Source organism: Silene latifolia, unplaced genomic scaffold (genome assembly GCF_048544455.1).
Source record: "Silene latifolia isolate original U9 population unplaced genomic scaffold, ASM4854445v1 scaffold_119, whole genome shotgun sequence".
NCBI classification, from domain to species: Eukaryota; Viridiplantae; Streptophyta; class Magnoliopsida; order Caryophyllales; family Caryophyllaceae; genus Silene; species Silene latifolia.
This window is the reverse complement of record NW_027413127.1, coordinates 233,480-250,418: the sequence shown is the minus strand read 5'-3', so window position 1 is coordinate 250,418 and position 16,939 is coordinate 233,480. Positions and strand designations below refer to the sequence as shown.

At 39.2% G+C, this 16,939-nt stretch overlaps 1 protein-coding gene across 1 annotated transcript; it reads right to left on the bottom strand.

Annotated features, from left to right (window-relative positions):
* Window positions 1-10,920: 10,920 nt before the first annotated feature.
* LOC141637480 (GDP-mannose transporter GONST2-like) lies at window positions 10,921-16,036 on the bottom strand. Its single transcript, XM_074446949.1, has 10 exons — window positions 15,958-16,036; window positions 14,448-14,654; window positions 13,502-13,727; window positions 13,289-13,428; window positions 13,018-13,147; window positions 12,547-12,645; window positions 12,074-12,228; window positions 11,863-11,979; window positions 11,450-11,547; window positions 10,921-11,357 (listed from the first exon to the last, which is right to left on the bottom strand). Exons 2-10 carry the CDS (start codon window positions 14,642-14,644, stop codon window positions 11,314-11,316), a joined length of 1,206 nt encoding a protein of 401 aa, XP_074303050.1. The 5' UTR covers window positions 14,645-14,654; window positions 15,958-16,036; the 3' UTR covers window positions 10,921-11,313.
* Window positions 16,037-16,939: the final 903 nt, after the last annotated feature.

The window sequence follows — 16,939 nt, the reverse complement described above, 5'->3', positions numbered from 1 at the left end:
TGAGTCATCTACCAAAGTGGTCTCTATTCTCGCTTCTCTTGTAACAAAGGTCACTTGAACTTGCTTCCCGTGCTAAGGAGGTTAGTTGTACAGGGATATTCTTAATTTGTTGATGTGCTTTTTGTTTTGTCTTGTATTAGGCTATTTGATTTTGTAAATGTGTAGGGATTGGATGCCGGGTTGGCTACTGCTTGTCAGCTCAGGGACGCCAAGGACAGGGTTACCAATTTGGAAGAAAAGCTGGATAGGCTAAACCGTGACCTGCACACATCCAGGGGTAATGAAGTAGTGCTCCAATCTCGGTTGCAACAAATAAGGAGTCAACCAGGGTGCTATAGTTTGTGAGGTGGTCACGAAAAATGCTTTGAGAAGGTCGTCAGCCGGGAGTTGGAGGCGAGAAGCGGCAATGCAGATCAGTTGAAAAAGAATGAGGAGCTTGCTTTCTTGAAAAGGAGTTAGTGGAGGCGAGGTTGGTGATGCGGCTCGGATTTCTTCGGAAAGGTCGGGTTGATGCTATGAGGGACCCGAGAATCGACCGGGCCGATTGGAATCCGGACCGAGATGAGATGCTCTGGATGCTCAGTATCCTGACTTGGCCAACATGGGTCAAGAAGAAGAAGTGGATTCTCCTCCTTCCAAGGCAAAGTCCGGTGATCGGAGATGGTGGATGGTTGTGAGTCGATTCTTGCTCAAAAATAACTTAGTTTTTCTTTTGGGTTTTGGTCTATCCAGGGGGAATGTCCCTGGAATGAATATTTAGAGTATATCATAAACTTTTTTGGCTCATCCAGGGGGGATGTCCCTGGAATGGATGGTTATTAGGTAGGGCCAATTATTTTGGGTGAATAAATATTTGGTCTTTGTTTTGCTTCTTTTTGTGTTTTGACAAAGTACTTTTGTGATGTTGGACGTGTCTTGGATCTCGCCGATTATATGATCGATCGTGCCAATTTTTTCGATCGGATCAGGCGCTTATTCGACGATCGGGCCGCTTATTCGACCGATCGAGCGCTTTAATGTGTTATGGGTGGGGTTGTTGCACATGCCTGGAGGGCTTATGTCCCTTGCCTGCCTGGAGGGCTTATGACCCATTTATGTCATACTGATCTAGGAATAGATTTTCCAGGTTTGTATGTTATGTTGAGCTCAATATTTAAAGGCTTTGTTTTGCAACCGAATTTTGGATATCAATTGGATATTTGGTGGGGGTGGCCCCCAATCTTTAAGATTTGTTTTTAAATAAGATGCAATATGTAAAACAAGTGTTGAAGATTTCACTAAGTAAATAAGAGAGTATAGGTAAGTACTTGGGCACATAATTTGAAGAAATCATATACGGCATTTATTCATATAATTGCAAGTATTATACATGTAGTTTTCAGGCAAGAAGTGTTTAAAGTAAAAAGTTATACCTGGATTGTGCAAATATATTCTATATGTGAAATAGTTTTAAGTGTGTAATATTCCAAGCTCTTGGGATCATTTCTCCGTCCAGGGTTTGTAGTCTATAAGCTCCCCGGCCGACTATTGAATCAATCGATAGGGGCCTTCCCGTGTTGGGGCCAATTTGCCAAAGATTCTTCTCTTTTGTGTTTTGGAATACTTTCCCGAGAACGAGGTCTCCTACCCCGAACACCCTGGCTTTGACATCTTGTTGTAGCTTCTCGCAACTCTTTGTCGGGTATCTCGCTAATCGATGCTTGCCGCATCTCTTAGTTCTTCTGTTAAGTCCAGGCTATCCTCCATTAGAGGTATATTGTTTGTTGTTGTGTTCAGGCTACATCCGGGTGATGGAATGTCCACCTCGGCCGGTATTATCGCTTCACATCCATAGACCAAGGAGTAGGGGTTTGGCCGGTGGATGTTTTAGGCGTGGTTCTCACACCCAAAGGACCGGGGGAGCTCTTGACCCATCTACCTTTTCTTCTTTCCAGCTTTTTCTTTATGCAAACTGATCACCACTTTATTACTGGATTCTGCCTGACCGTTGGCTTTTGGATATCCTGGCGTGGATGTTACCAGTTGATGTTCCATTGGGCACGAGAATACTCACTTGTTCTTTTTCCCACAAATTGTGTGCCATTGTCGCATACTATTTCGGAGGGGATGCCATATCTACATATGATATTATGTTTGATGAATGCTATGACATCTTTCTCCTTGACTTGCTGTATGATTCAAACTTTCTATCCATTTGGAGAAGTAGTCGGTCATTGCTAGCATGAAAACTTTCTGTCCGGGTGCTTGAGGTAGTTTTCCTACTATATCCATGCCCCACTTCATAAATGGCCAGGGTGCGGATATGGAATGTAGTTCCTCGGATGGTGATGGATGTATGGTCCGTGAATCGACGGCTTTGCATTTAGAGCTAAAATCCAGGCAATCGGCTCTTAAGGTGGGCCAATAATATCCTGTTCTGAGTACTTTGCTTGCCAGGCTTCTTCCACCTTTGTGATTTCCACAAGATCCTTCATGGATTTCGATAATATCTGTTCACCTTCCCGTGGTTCCAGGCATCTGAGGTAAGGTCCGGCCTGCGATTTCTTAAAAAGCACGTTGTCAATAATAGTATACGGCGCTTTTATTTTCAAAGTGCTCGCATCTTGCTTATTTAAGGGTAGGATTCCCTGTTGTAGCAGATCATAGTAAGGTTTCGTCCAAGAATTAGCAATGTAGATTGGGAAACTTTCATCTTGTTTGTTTATTGCAGGTTCTAATAAATGCACAATGGGTATTTTGTCAAAATCAAGGGGACTAAAGTTGGACCCTAGGCCGGCTAAGGCATCGGCCTGGGTATTTAAGTCCCTGGAAATTTGGTCAATATTAAAGTTTTTAAACTTTGATTTTAGCATTTGAACAACATCTAGATAAAGCATCATTTTGGGGTCTTTTGCAGTATATATGCCATTTACCTGGTTGGAGACAAGAAGGGAATCAGTGCGTACCTTTAAATTTTGCACACCAAGATCAATACATACCTTCAATCCGCTATCGTGGCTTCATATTCTCGCCTCATTGTTGGTGGCTTCAAATGCACAACTTATAGCCTGTACTATCTTATCCCCTGTGGTGATTTTAGTACTACACCTAGGCTCCGTGCCCCTTGTGTTGGCTGCTCCATCGACAAATAGGGTCCATTCTAGGTCCGTTTGGTCGCCGGTCGTTTATTTACTTTTTTATTAGGTCAGGTTCTAGGGTCGGACTAAAATCAGCCACAAAATCTGCTAGTGCTTGTGACTTAATTGCTGTCCTTGGTTCAAACGTTATATTGTATGTGCTTAGCTGGACTGACCATTTGCACATTCGTCCGGACAATTCTGGTCTCCTAAGTACAGACTTAATAGGAAGATTTGTTCTGACTATTATAGGGTGACTTTCAAAATATGGTCTTAATTTTGTGCAACTCATTATTAAAGCTAAAACATATTTTTCTAGTAGGCCATACCCGATCTCTCGCATCCGTAGACTTTTACTTACATAATAGATGTCTGCCGTTGTCCGTCTGCTTCTTTGACCAGGACTCGCACCGACAAAGATTTACGTGATCGATGGTATACTTTGTCGGGGGTTCATCTTTGACTGGTTTTGCCAGAAGGGGGAGAGGATAGATATATTTTCGTGTCTTCAAAGGCGGCTGATGATCGGGGTCCATTGAAAGTCCTTGTTCTTCCTTAGCAGGTTATAGAATGATTTGCATCTTTCGATGATCTTGAAATGAATCTGCTTGTACGGCCGCTATTCTTCCAAATCGACTTTTGTATGTCTTTGACTGTTTTTGGTGGTTCTAACTCCAGGATGGCTTTGATCCGCTCGGGCTGGCTTCTATTCCTCTTTTTGTCACCATGTAGCCCAGAATTTGCCTCGAGACTCAAGTGGCATTTTTGTGGGTTGAGTTTCATATTGAATTTTTCCAGTATTTGAAAGGCTACTTCCAGGTCTTTGACGTGGTCTTCTGCCTTTTTTGATTTGACTACCATGTCATCTATGTAGACTTCCATGGTGTCTCCTATCTGATCTTTGAACATCATGTTGACTAGCCTTTGGTAGGTTGCACCTGCATTTTTTAATCCAAAGGGCATAGCAAAGATAACAATATATACCTCTTTCGATGAAAGCTGTGCTTTCCTGGTCTCTGGGGCATTTTTATCTCGGTTGAATCCATTTGAGGCATCCATGAATGTCAACATTTCGTGGCTGCAGCGGGCATCTACCATTGCATCGATGTGTGGTAGGGGAAATGGATCTTTTGGGCAGGCTTTGTTTAAGTCGGTGTAATCTACACAGACTCTCCATTTGCCATTTTTCTTTTGGACGACTACCACGTTTGCAAGCCGGTCAGTGTACATCACTTCCCGATCATTCCCATGTCCAGGAGCTTGTCAACTTCTTGGTTGATGATTTCATGCCTCTCTGCAGCAAATTTTCTTCTCTTTTGCTTTACAGGCTTAAAGGATTTGTCAATGTTCAACTTATGAGTAATAACATCAAGATCTATACCATCATATCAAAATGTGACCAAGCAAAACAAGACATTTTAGTTTTAAGAAAGCTGACCAGATTTGGTCTGATTGAGTCGGGTGCATCTGACCCTACAAGTACTTTCCTGTCAGGGAATTCTGGGTCTAATATGACTTCTCCTGTTTCCATCTGTGTTTGTGCTATGTATTCTTCCCTGACAGGTGACTTTAATTGCTATGCAAGGGACTTACCTGACTTTGAGGGTTTCAAAGCCTGAGTGTAACATTCCTGAGCAATCCTTTGTTCTCCTCTGATGGTGGTTATCCCCCATTCTGTTGGAATTTTCACGCATTGATGGTATGTTGATGGGATTGCTTTGACGTTGTGGATCCATGGTCTGCCCAGGATTACATTATACGAGGATAAGCAATCCATTACTCCAAATCTCTCATATGAAGTCACGCCCTCCACATAGGTAGGCAAGCTGATTTCTCCCAGGGTGTTTTTTGTTTCTCCACTGAATCCAACCAGGACGCTGGATTTCTTTATGATTTTGCTTTCGTCTATCTTCATAGCTTTAAGGACATCAAGCATCACCAGGTTGATTGAGCTTCCTCCATCTATCAGGATTCTTGATACTTTGGCTGTGCCGATTTGCATTGTGATTACCAGGCTGTCATGGTGTAGACCTGATATTCCTTGCAGATCCGAGTCATCAAAGGTAATAGCAGGCAATGACTCGGGCCTGGAAGGAGGTTGGAGTCTGGATTCCCTGGATATTCTCTTGGCTGCAGAGCTGGTCAGACCACAGATTTCTGATCCTCCATTTATGAATTTGACTTCATAGATGGGAGGAGGAGGAGGAGGATCTCTGCTGCTTCCTGGGTCTCTCTTATTTTGTCCTTCATCTTTATTCTTTGGCTGCTGGATTATATCTTTCAAGTAGCCTTTCTTTAGAAGATATGCCACTTGTTTCTGAGCCAATGCATTCTTCTCGTGGTGTGTCCGATGTCCCGATGGAAGTCACACCATCTTGTTGGATCTTTCCGGGGTTGTCGGATTTCTTTGGCCATCCGACCGTATCTCCCCAGGTTTTCCAGCGCGTTTGATTAATCTGCAGATTAATAGAGAAGTTATATTCAGGGATAGTTGGGAGGCTAGAGAGGTTACCTTTATGTTCTTGTGCCATATTGACTTCGATCGTTCGGCCTGGAATAGGGTGCTGATCCGGGATTGCCTCCTTTCTCGGTAGGAGCTTTTCCTGTTAGTATGTCCATAGCCCCGCTTTCCTCCGGATGAGTTCGTCCCGAAGTTGAGGTCCTCTTCTAATCGACATGCTCTAAGGCGATGGATTGAACAAAGTGGCAAAGGTTGGGCATGCTTTCTTGGTTAGATCTCGCATAGATGTCACCGTCAAGCAAGACTCCTTGCCTCGAATGCTTCTACTGCTTTGTTTCTTCATCACATCCGGGAATGGCCACCTTTTCTTTGACAAATCGCCAGAATTCCTTGAGAGATTCTTCAGGAAGTTGCTTTATCCTGAACAGGTTACTGGGTCTCTTGGCCATATCTCTGCTACTTGCGAATTGTTGATTGAAGGCATTGATCAATTCTGCAAAATTCTTGATACCTCCATTTGGGAGATTGATGAACCATTGTAATGTCAAGCCCGGTCCGGGTTGTACCAAAGCCTTTGCACATGCAGACTTGCCCGAGTTCACTGGGTATTGAGGCAACCAACATTTTTTGTTTGAATATGGCAACATGATTTTGTGAATCAGAGGTTCCATCATAAGTTCTCATGGATGGAACAAGAAATTTCTTGGGAAGATCAATCTTTGCAATTTCATCTCGCAAAGGGTGAATCTCGCAAAGTCAATTTCTACTTCACCCACAGTGGTCCGGTACTCCTGGTATATTTTCTATTTTGTTGTGGAGTTTTTGGATTTCCCGAAGCATAGCCATCATTATTGCGGCTTCAGTTTGTTTGTCTCATCATTGGGAATGATTGGAGTGCTTGGATAATGTATCCTTCTCCGGGGTTCCAAAATTAGAGAAGTCTATGTTTTTGATAATGGATGAGAATGGGGTTCCTGGTTCGAATCTGGTCTTGGAGCCCGAAGCCTGATTTTCCAATTTCTTCTTCAGGCTAGACTCAGATTCCTTCACCTATTGATTTTTCTGTCACTGAGCCGCTTTCTCTTGGATTGTTTCCAATTCCTTGATTTTGGCCGAGCGGCCGCTAATTGTTGTTCAAATGGTGAGTTCCACCATTTTTGTGTGTGAATATTAATTGAAAGATAATAAGGAGAATTTTATTGGTTGAAGAACTAGATGCCCCACGGTGGGCGCCAATTGTTTTAGCAGGATTTTCCTGGAGGGATCCGGCTTAGTTATATAGTGATTAGGGTATCTAGTTCTATAAGATTAGAATGGTATGAATAAATGACAAAGAAAGAAATAAGTATAAAGAATAACGTCTTTATTATTTTGATAGGCCGGGCACAATGTTGTATGAATATCCAATGCTCAAGAGTGAAAGAAGATAAAGTATAGATAAAATTAACTAATAATGAATGTCTTTACAATTGTCAAATTCTCCTATTTATAGTTCTCTACCGTTTTTCTAACGTTACTATGAATAACGTTATAAATGTATAACGTTCTCCCCAAAGGTAGGAGTTGTTGCTTAATAATAGGGCATGCTTCCTATTAGTTCGCTTGACCCGTTCTCAACTCACCATTCCTTAGCTTTTTCTCTTCTTTCCGTCCGTTCATGGATTAAGTAGTTTTAGGTTTGGACTTGGTCTTCCTTGAGAATAGGGCACGGCTTGTATACAATCATATCTTTTGTTTATCTTCTTAATTCGGGCTATTTCAAAGAATCGCCAAGCTATAATGTACGGACCATCGTGGCTTCTTTTCCAGGATTTAGTAGTCTTCTCGCCATAATATTCTTCAAAGAAATAAATAATAGTCAGACTCGTCCGGTTCTTGTCTTGATCAATCAACCTTGTTGAGTCAGGCCAGGTTATGGTCAGACCAGGCTAAACTGGGCCTAACAGAGTTGTCGTCTTTCTACCTCTACTCTTCGCCATCGCTTTTGGTCAAGGTCAATATTCCGCGTCTGCTGATACGAATGACGAGAAAATCCACTTCCCGTACCACGGAATCCCGTTCCATGGATACCATCATCACTATTACCTACCACATCCACACTTTCCCCATGGATTTCCACACCCGTTCCCGTTCCAATTCCCAAGCCAGCCTCCGTCTTCCCCTTCTACCCCTTCCGACAACAACAACGACAATTATCAAATCCCTGACGAGAATTTAATCCCGTTCCCATTCCACGGATTCCCGTTCCATGAACATCATCATCACCTATTCCCACCTCACTTTCACGTACATCCACACTTTCCCCATCGATTTCCACATCCATTCCCATTCCCATTCCCTTTCCCTTTCCCTAGCCAGGCTCCATCCTCACCGTCCGCCCCTTCTGACAACGGAAATCAGTGACGTCACTTGGACAGAACACCTTCTTGCTCAACATTGCGGAGCTCCGTACCCTTTTAGTCTAGTTAATATTAATATTACGTCATAGTTCATACTATAAATAAGTTAGTTTTGGAGATTTAGCAGTCTACAGTTGTGTATTATTTACGATTTATATCGAAATATCAATAAAATTTAATATATTTTTACCATTTTATGAATTACTCCGTATATATTCAAGTTTCGCGTATTATACTCATCAGCTTATTATGTTAATGGAGCTGAACAAGATCAATTCGTTCAGTCAGAAAAACTCGACAACTCCTATACAAAATTGAACAAAAACCAATCGACAACAACCGAAAACTGTGCTTTTAACTAATGAGATAAACAAATATAATCAGGTTGATAATTTTTAAAAATATTAAATCATTATTAATGAATATATCAACTCAGCCTTTTAGGCAGTCCAGTTCGTGTTCAGAACGATGTATTCATTTTATTTACGTAATTATTCATTTATTTATTTTCGTAATATTCTTGGTATTATTATTGTGTAAAACTCCGTATCTGATTTGGGACTTTGAATCATTAACGAAGCATATTGTTCAACACGGCACATGTATTGCTTGCTTATGATAAGATATTAAGATTGATTGAATTTTACTGATTTTGACGAAATATTTTGCTGTTAACATACATAACTGTTGTCGATTGCTGAGTACAGTTAGAAAATGGTTTGAGATGCGTATGATTCCTACAAAACTGAATATTACTACATATAGTAGTTTTAATACCGAGAAAGTATCATTAATTTTCAGCAGTCCAGTCCCTGCTCAGGGCACGTGTTGTGCGCTAAGCAAGCGCATTTTAATCCTCTATAGACGATTTAGACACGTACTGAGCTAGTATAAGTATCAGAACTCAGAAGTGATGTAGCTTACGGACTGATGGAGTTCCCCTTCGGTGGTAACGCAGTGCCCTTTAGTTAGCTGATGAATAAATTTCGACAACATAATTAGGATTACGATTTTAGCAAAGTACAGTGTTACAGACGTATCGGACTTCTGTCGATATTCTTAATTACAGTTACCTCAGAATTCTATAAGTCTACAACAAAGTTACAGTTTTTCATCAGGACACCAACTCTTTCTTACTCCGTATTATCTTTAAACTCGCCTTATTATGTTACAACTCTAGTTCTTCAAGATTGAAGATTATTATTTTATTAAGAGTTTGATGTATTCGAAAAACTCCGATTCATAAGTATAAATACCTCATAAACCTCCTTCAATATCTCACAACTCAAATCATCAAATCAAATCAAAAACAGCCAACATAATGAAGGGAGTTATCATCTTTCTAGTTCTTCTACCTCTACTCTTCGCCATCGCTTTTGCCCAACATCAGTATTCCGCGTCTGCTGATGAAAATCAAATCAGTACGGATATAAACGACCAGAAATTCCTGTGGCGACACTACCACGGAATTCCGTTCCATGGATTTCCCCATCATCACTTATTCCCACATCCACACTTTCCCCATGGATTTCCACACCCACACCCGTTTTTATTCCCAAGCCAGCCTCCGTCTTCCCCTTCAACTCCTTCCGATAACCAAGAAACAAACGACGAGTACTATCAGACCAATACTGATATGAATGACCAGAAATTCTGGTTCCCATTCCACGGAATCCCGTTCCATGGATACCATCATCACTTATTCCCACCCCACTTTCCCGTACATCCACACTTTCCCCATCGATTTCCACACCCGTTCCCATTCCCGTTCCCTAGCCAGGCTCCATCCTCACCGTCTGCCCCTTCTGACGACGGAAGTCAGTGATGTATTCTTGCCCGTTAACAAGTCAAGATTGCGAAGCTGCATTCTCTTCTAGTTAATATTATTAGTATGTCATAGTAGTTCATACTATAAATAAGTTGATAGTATTCATCAACATACAATTAGCAGACCTTAGTCGATTTTTTATTTACAATTTAAAATCAATAATAATTACTAGCTATATAAGTTAGTTTTACTGAGATTTAGCACAGTCTACAGTTGTAGTCCGTATTATTTACTATTTATATGAGTAAAATTAAATTTATTGTTAGTATTTTTTTATGATATACTTGGTATATATTCCAAGTTTCGATGTTAATGGAGCCGAACAGGTTCAATTTGTTCAGTAAGCAAAAATCAATAACCCCTATAAAAAATTTAACTAAAACCAATCGACAGCAGCCGAAAAACGTATTTTTAACTGATGAGATAAATAACTAATCAGGATTGATCACAAATTGACAATCTTTAAAAATTTTGAGTAAAGCTTCAATAATACTAGGTACTTGTTGGTTAATTTGTGTCAGTTGGAAGAATATGGTGCTAGGTAGAGGTAATAATCTGTAAGTTTACACTTTCCCCATAGATACCCGTTCCCATTACCATTCCAAAGCCAGCCTCCGTCTTCCCCTTCCGACAGCCAGGAAACTAACGACAACGAGAAGTTTGTATTCCCACATCCATACATGGACATGCCACCTGTCAATGATGACCACATGATGAAGTGCTTCCTAGCCGTCCATGACCGTAGCATGAAGTCTTGTTTGAATGACTTCCATTCCTTCTTGACGACTCATAAGATTTCAATCAGTTCTAACTACTGTTCAGCTCTTCAAAACATCGAAGATTCTTGCCCGTATAACAATCACTTTCTGGAGCACATTGTCGGTCTACATTGTGGCGCTCCATCTCCTTCTAATTAGTATTATGTCATAGTTCAGACTATATTACTGTATTATTATGCTATAAAAGTTAGTCTATAGAGAATTAGCACAGCTTACAATGTTGTTATTACAATTTATATTACTAAATACTCCGCATTATTCAGGACTGAAACCAGGCCAATTTGTTCAGTCAGAACTCAGAAGAACTCGATCCATATACAAAGTTAAATTAAAAGTCTAAAACCAATTGACAGCAGCAAAAACCACAATTTTTAATTACAGGAATAATAAACAAATAAGAGAATCAGAGTAACAATCGTCGAAAAATTGAGCTTTGAGTAATTAATTATGAAGCATATCAGTTCAACTCTGTTAGCAGAACAGAATACAGCAAAGAAGACACTTCCTGAGATGAACAATGTAACTGCATTGCTATTGCTAATAACATTAATAGAAAGATTACCGAAAGCTGTTATACTAGGTAAGTTGGAGTCCTGTAGCTCAGCTTGTTCTTCTAAGTTTATCCAGTTGATAAAAAAAGAGGAGCGGCTTCTAGAAAGTTCAGACACGCCTTTTGGATCCTTCTGATGTGTTTGCGGTTGTGCGGAATGCTGGGGGTGCAAACCATGTATTATGACATCTTAGCTCTGGCAAAGAATACTCCAGCAAATAGACCTGCAATGCATATGAATGGTCATGAAGCGAAAAAAAAAAATAGATCACATCAGAAAAATAAAATAAATTTAGGATATCAGTAGCATTCTCACCGAAAAATATGCTGAAGAGGCTGGGCAAGCTAATTGGAACATTGAACAGTAGTATTCCGGCGAGGGATATAGGTATCTTGTTTAAGGAACCAACCAGACTGTACAAACGTGTACTGTTAGTAAGTTGAAAAGATAGATATAGAACTGTATAATGCAAACTAAATTAGACACTGGAAATCATTTATCCGATCAATGTTACTCAACTCCACTGCAGATGCCAGATGTGGGTGTGTGTCGTACTGTTGAAGACGACTATTTTGAGAAAAAAAATCATGTTTTTGACAAAATCTGTGTTAAAGTGGTGTATTGTATCGACATGGAGCCAAAGTGCAGCATCGAATTAACATAAGATCAGATTTTAGCTATTGGGAGAGCTTGATCCAGAGATCTCGGATCATAGGGTAAGCAATTACCTGTAAGTAGTAGGGCCGGTTTGGCCCAGAAACCACATTGATGTAAAGCTAATTGCAAGACCCAACAGTCCGCTGAGTGTCGCTGCGGCCCAAAACATTGGTAGCGCTGTTACTTCTCTGTAAATGTATGGTCCCTCTTAGTAATTTTATTCATCCTGATCTAGTAATTGAATGAACACTAAGAGTATTAGAGATTAAGTAAAATGATTACGCGTTCTTCACATAGCTCCATTCATCAAAGACCAGAATCAGGAACACTGCAAAGGGTAATGATAAAGCGTTGTTCAGCAACACCATTGAAACTTCATTTAGAGATCCAGACTTCGTCAATTGTTTTGCTTTGTCCATGACCATTCTTAAAGTAAGCTGAAAACATGTTTAATTACATCAATATCATGGTGATTACGAAAGGAAAAATTCAAATATCAGCTAGATAAACCAGTTACTTTTTTTAGTGGTGGTACTTATGACCTAAGTTTGAATCCCCTTGGTATCAGAATGTCCTTAGGATTTCCTTTGCAACTAAATAAAAAAAATCCAAAAAAAAAAAAAACGAAATAGTAGGGGAAGCTGGATTGCCGCACCTAGCAACAAGCATTCAAGCAAGCCAGCAATTGAAGATCATAGAATAGGGGGCAAAGTAAAGGTGATGATAAACAAGACTGAAATGACTAGAAAACGTACTGAATAGCTAGCCGTTAGAATGCAGTTTATAAATTGCCATGTATATCCTGTGGTGTTGAATGCAAGATCTGTGATACCGCCACTTATAGCAGAGATAATCTGAGGAAGGGAAAATACCAAGCACTGAGGTTAAAGCATACATAAAGGTAAATAATAGAAAAAGAATGTGAGTATCAACAGTTCAGCAGACTAATCTAGAGCATGTAATGAAATGAAAGACAAATTACTTCTGGAATCTTAAACCAGGATCACATCGGTTTAGGTTAACAACTTTATGTAAGCTAAGGTGCAGGACCACCAGATCACACCTATTTAGGTTTACAATTTTCTTTTCTAAAGCGCAGGACCAACAAAGTTCAGTTACTCGATTAATTAAGATCACTGACCAACAGGGTCACCAGATGACTAGTGTTCACACAATTTTGTTTTTCCATGCAAACAAAGATGCTGCGAATATAAGAGGTTTCATACCATGAGAAACATAGCAGTCCAAACTTTCTGATTCTGGCGTCTCCGAAATAGGTAATATTCACCAATAGCAGTTAGTATATTTGTTACATTCTTCAAAATTGTGACCATAGCAATATTAATGAATTTTAAGCTGCAAGGACAAGAGAAGGTCAGCCAACAGTTACGAACAGTGAAAAATATACAGAGTAACAATTTTCTTTTGCAGTGCCTTTGACATTGCATTCATGTAGTTGACCACTTCATTGAATATTCATTATGAATTTGAAAGTACCTGTACATTCCTGATACAAGCATTCCCACAAAGATAATGTTGACAGGTAGCCAAACCTTTATCAGCTTCCAGCTGAGTTTTTCTACCGAAACAATCCCACATGTACTTAATGCAACAACAATTACAGTGCTGATTAAATTCTGCATCAAGGACAATGTGTTAACCCTTATACAGGATAATATACGACATACTTTACTGAACAACGAAATATACCTGATAAAACATCAACGATATTCCTGCATTGAAGTTATATGTTGATAGAACTACTTTGTTCAGGAGTATCATGCTACATGAGGAAACGCAATAAGCAGCTCCAGACAAAAGAGGACCGGAGGGTTTCTTTCCTCCTCCATGCTCCCTTTTTCCGCCCTCTTGAACCACATGACTACTGATGATATTTTGTGTTGCTCGATTGGGTCGAAGAAGCCTATTGAAAAGGCTGCATATAATTTACTCGATCAAGCTGTGAATCTGTGATGGATAAGACTTTATACTCTGAGCTCTATGATATTCTAGTATATGAATTCCACCAGTGCCCTAATCTGATTAACTACTCAGAGACAATTAACATTCAGAGAAAATAGTGTATGGTACAGATCGAAATGCACAAAATGGTAAAAGAATGCTCTTCATATGCACAACCTATCTTAAGACACAATGTAACTGTAGTTGATCACAGTTAAGAATGCTCAAAAGGGATCACTAAGGTACTTCGGCTTTTCATATTAAACTATGTAAAGGTCATACACAAATCCAACAAGACGCACGAGGATAGGGTTATGGAGTATTTACTTGACCCTTACCAGCCTGACAGTTCTCATGGAGAAGCCTAAATGAAAGGCCCACATATCAAAAGTAGAGGAAAAGACTTTCTATGAAGCCTCTAGTGATATTAAGTGATTTTATGCCTTATTTCTCAGAAGAATACTTCCAATTGTTCCAAAAAAAAAAAAAAAAAAAAAAAAAAACTAAATATGTCTAGAAAGTTGACTCGCACCACGTGTTGAAACCCCGTATCCTCATACTACAGCAGAAACCCGTGTAAATAAAAATGAGCCGCATTGAGTCTAACACTTGGATATGTAATCATATTGAACAGCCGTGAGTCAGAGTGAGAGTAACATAGAGATCAAAATTCACAAGAATTGTAAAGACTCACCTGTCACTAGATGATCTAAGCTCAGTTGGTGAGACGATTTCACTAATAGAATTCTTTCCTTGATGGAAATCATCGAGCGTGCTGTAAGTTCCATTGACCCCCACACTCATTGTATCTTTCCCATTCGAAAGGCCGACTTGTGATGAATCATAATTGTCATAGTTACTCTCTATATCTAGCTTGATTTCTGATGACATTGAGCCTATCCTGTCAATAACAGGGTAACATAGGATCTCAGAAAGAACCATACTTTTCCAGAAAACACAGTAAAACTACCAGTACAACTGTACTGGATAAATCTTTCAAGACTTCCAAACCTCGACTCATAAAACATTAACACGCAATTACCATCCAGCAAACAATAATTCAACAACCAATTAACCACATATACATTGATGACCAACTAGAATCGCGAGAATACTAAAACTCGCCTTGGACTAGACTGCCAAAGTCAAGCATTGGCATCAAGCGAAAGAGGATTTCCGAAAGAACCATTTATATAAATTATACAGTAATACTTTTCTAGAAAACACAGTAGAACAACAAATTCAAGCATAAATCTTTCATAATTTCAAAACCTCAACTCATAACACACTAACCCGCAATTACCATCAAGCAAAAGCTATTACCCTCTCCGTCCAGGTCATTTGTTGTCCTTTGGTTTTGGCACAAAGACCAAAGAAAGAGGAAAGGGCCAATTACAAAATGACATGTGGATGAAATTGAGTGTGAATGACCAAATTATTCATCAAATGCAATCCTAAAATAGAAAGGACAACAATTGACTGAGACACCTGAAAATGGAAAAGGACAACAAATGACCGGGACAGAGGGAGTATAAATCATCACACATTTCACCTTTAAACTACATTCAACCACCATGTATACATTACTCCCTCCGTCCCAATCATTTGTTTACCCTTGATTAAAATACCCCTCACAAAGAATACATAAAACGTAACAAATGATTGGGACGGAGGGAGTACTTAGCAACTAGAATGAATCTGGGAAAATTATCGAAAAACCGGAATGAGGGCAAAGAACACAATCACACAAGCTACATTTCACAAATTTTACAGCTTTAATTAAGCTAGCCACAGAAGAAACTAACTCACCGGATTTCGATTAAACCGAAGCGAAATTAAAAATATAATCAAAGACCTATTATAACCCTAATTAACAACAATCTATATAGTAGCATCATATTACTAGTCAAATCATCAATTGTTTGATTGATTGCAACTCAACCAAGGCCAAAAGATTGAATTAAAAAGTACCAACTTGATTAATCAAATCACAGAAAAGTAATCTTCGAAACCCTAACACGTAATAAACATGTCCTTTTTACAACAATTTCGAATTTCACACGCAAAGGAGCTAGCGCATAGATTATGGAAAAGTCACTTATTTTATCGGTCCAATCATTTGTTTACCTTTTTTTCCTATTTGTGACGGTATTTTAATCAAAGGTAAACAAATGACTGAGACGGATATAAAATTATGGGATTACCATTAGAGGAAGGATTAAAAGGAGAAAGGAGAAGTAAAAGAGAAACAAATGGGTCGAGAATCGAGACGAATATGATAATTGCATCGATTTGCGTGATTATTATTAACAAAGTCAATGATTTTATTGAAATTCATCACTGTGTTGTTGATTGCTTTTGATTACAGTGATAGAAAATGGAGAATGTGATAAAAAGGAGGCAGTTTTCTCAAGCAATGGTGTGTGATTCTGTGTGTTTGTTTCCGTTATTGTAGATCTTGAATTAAATGATATGTGTTCTTTTTTAGCGGGAATTCTGGTGGGTCATTCGTTTTATTTGGGCTTTCATGGAGCACAAATTGTTTCAGCCGGGTTATTTTCGCCTTTTCAAAAAAACGGGATTTTGTCATCATTTTATGGTGAAATGTAACCACAATGATCCAACTAGTTTTATTATACTCCCTCCACACACCTATTTTCACTCCATTTGCTTTTGGGAGGTCAAAGACTCAAAGTTTCCGAACTTTGATCGTAAATAACTTAGAGAATAAAAATTATTGGATTATAAAATAAAAACATTCACACTTATTTTCATGATAACTTCCACGAAAAAAAAAATTTAAGAAAAAAAATTAACAAATAGACGTCGAAAATTACGGTCAAAGTGCCGTCTTGAAGACCGCAATAAAGCAAATGGGGTGAAAATAGGTGTGTGGAGGGAGTAGCTTATAATGATTTGTTTTTTTCAAAGTGGTCACATTTGCTTGTAAAAGACCAAAATGGGTCCGTCTTAAGGGAGACCAACTGTGGAGCACAAATTAAAACGGAGAAATAGTTAGAAATCACTTCGTTTTTTGACCATTAAGTTTAGTTTTCAACCATTATTTGATTTAGTTACTCTATTATTAAGTCAAACGTATCAAACTAAGCACTGCTCCCTCCGTTCCGGAACTTCCGTCAATTGTTATCCTTTGGTTTTGGCACAAAGATAAACGAAAGAAGAGAG

Excerpts from the sequence above, each read along its gene's own strand:
- LOC141637480 (XM_074446949.1), bottom strand. The coding sequence starts at position 14,644 with ATGTCATCAGAAATCAAGCTAGATATAGAGAGTAACTATGACAATTAT. Across the intron at positions 13,148-13,288 it reads CTTGTATCAGGAATGTACAG|CTTAAAATTCATTAATATTG; the intron begins GTACTTTCAAAT and ends TTGTCCTTGCAG. Across the intron at positions 11,548-11,862 it reads ACCGGCCCTACTACTTACAG|TCTGGTTGGTTCCTTAAACA; the intron begins GTAATTGCTTAC and ends ACGTTTGTACAG.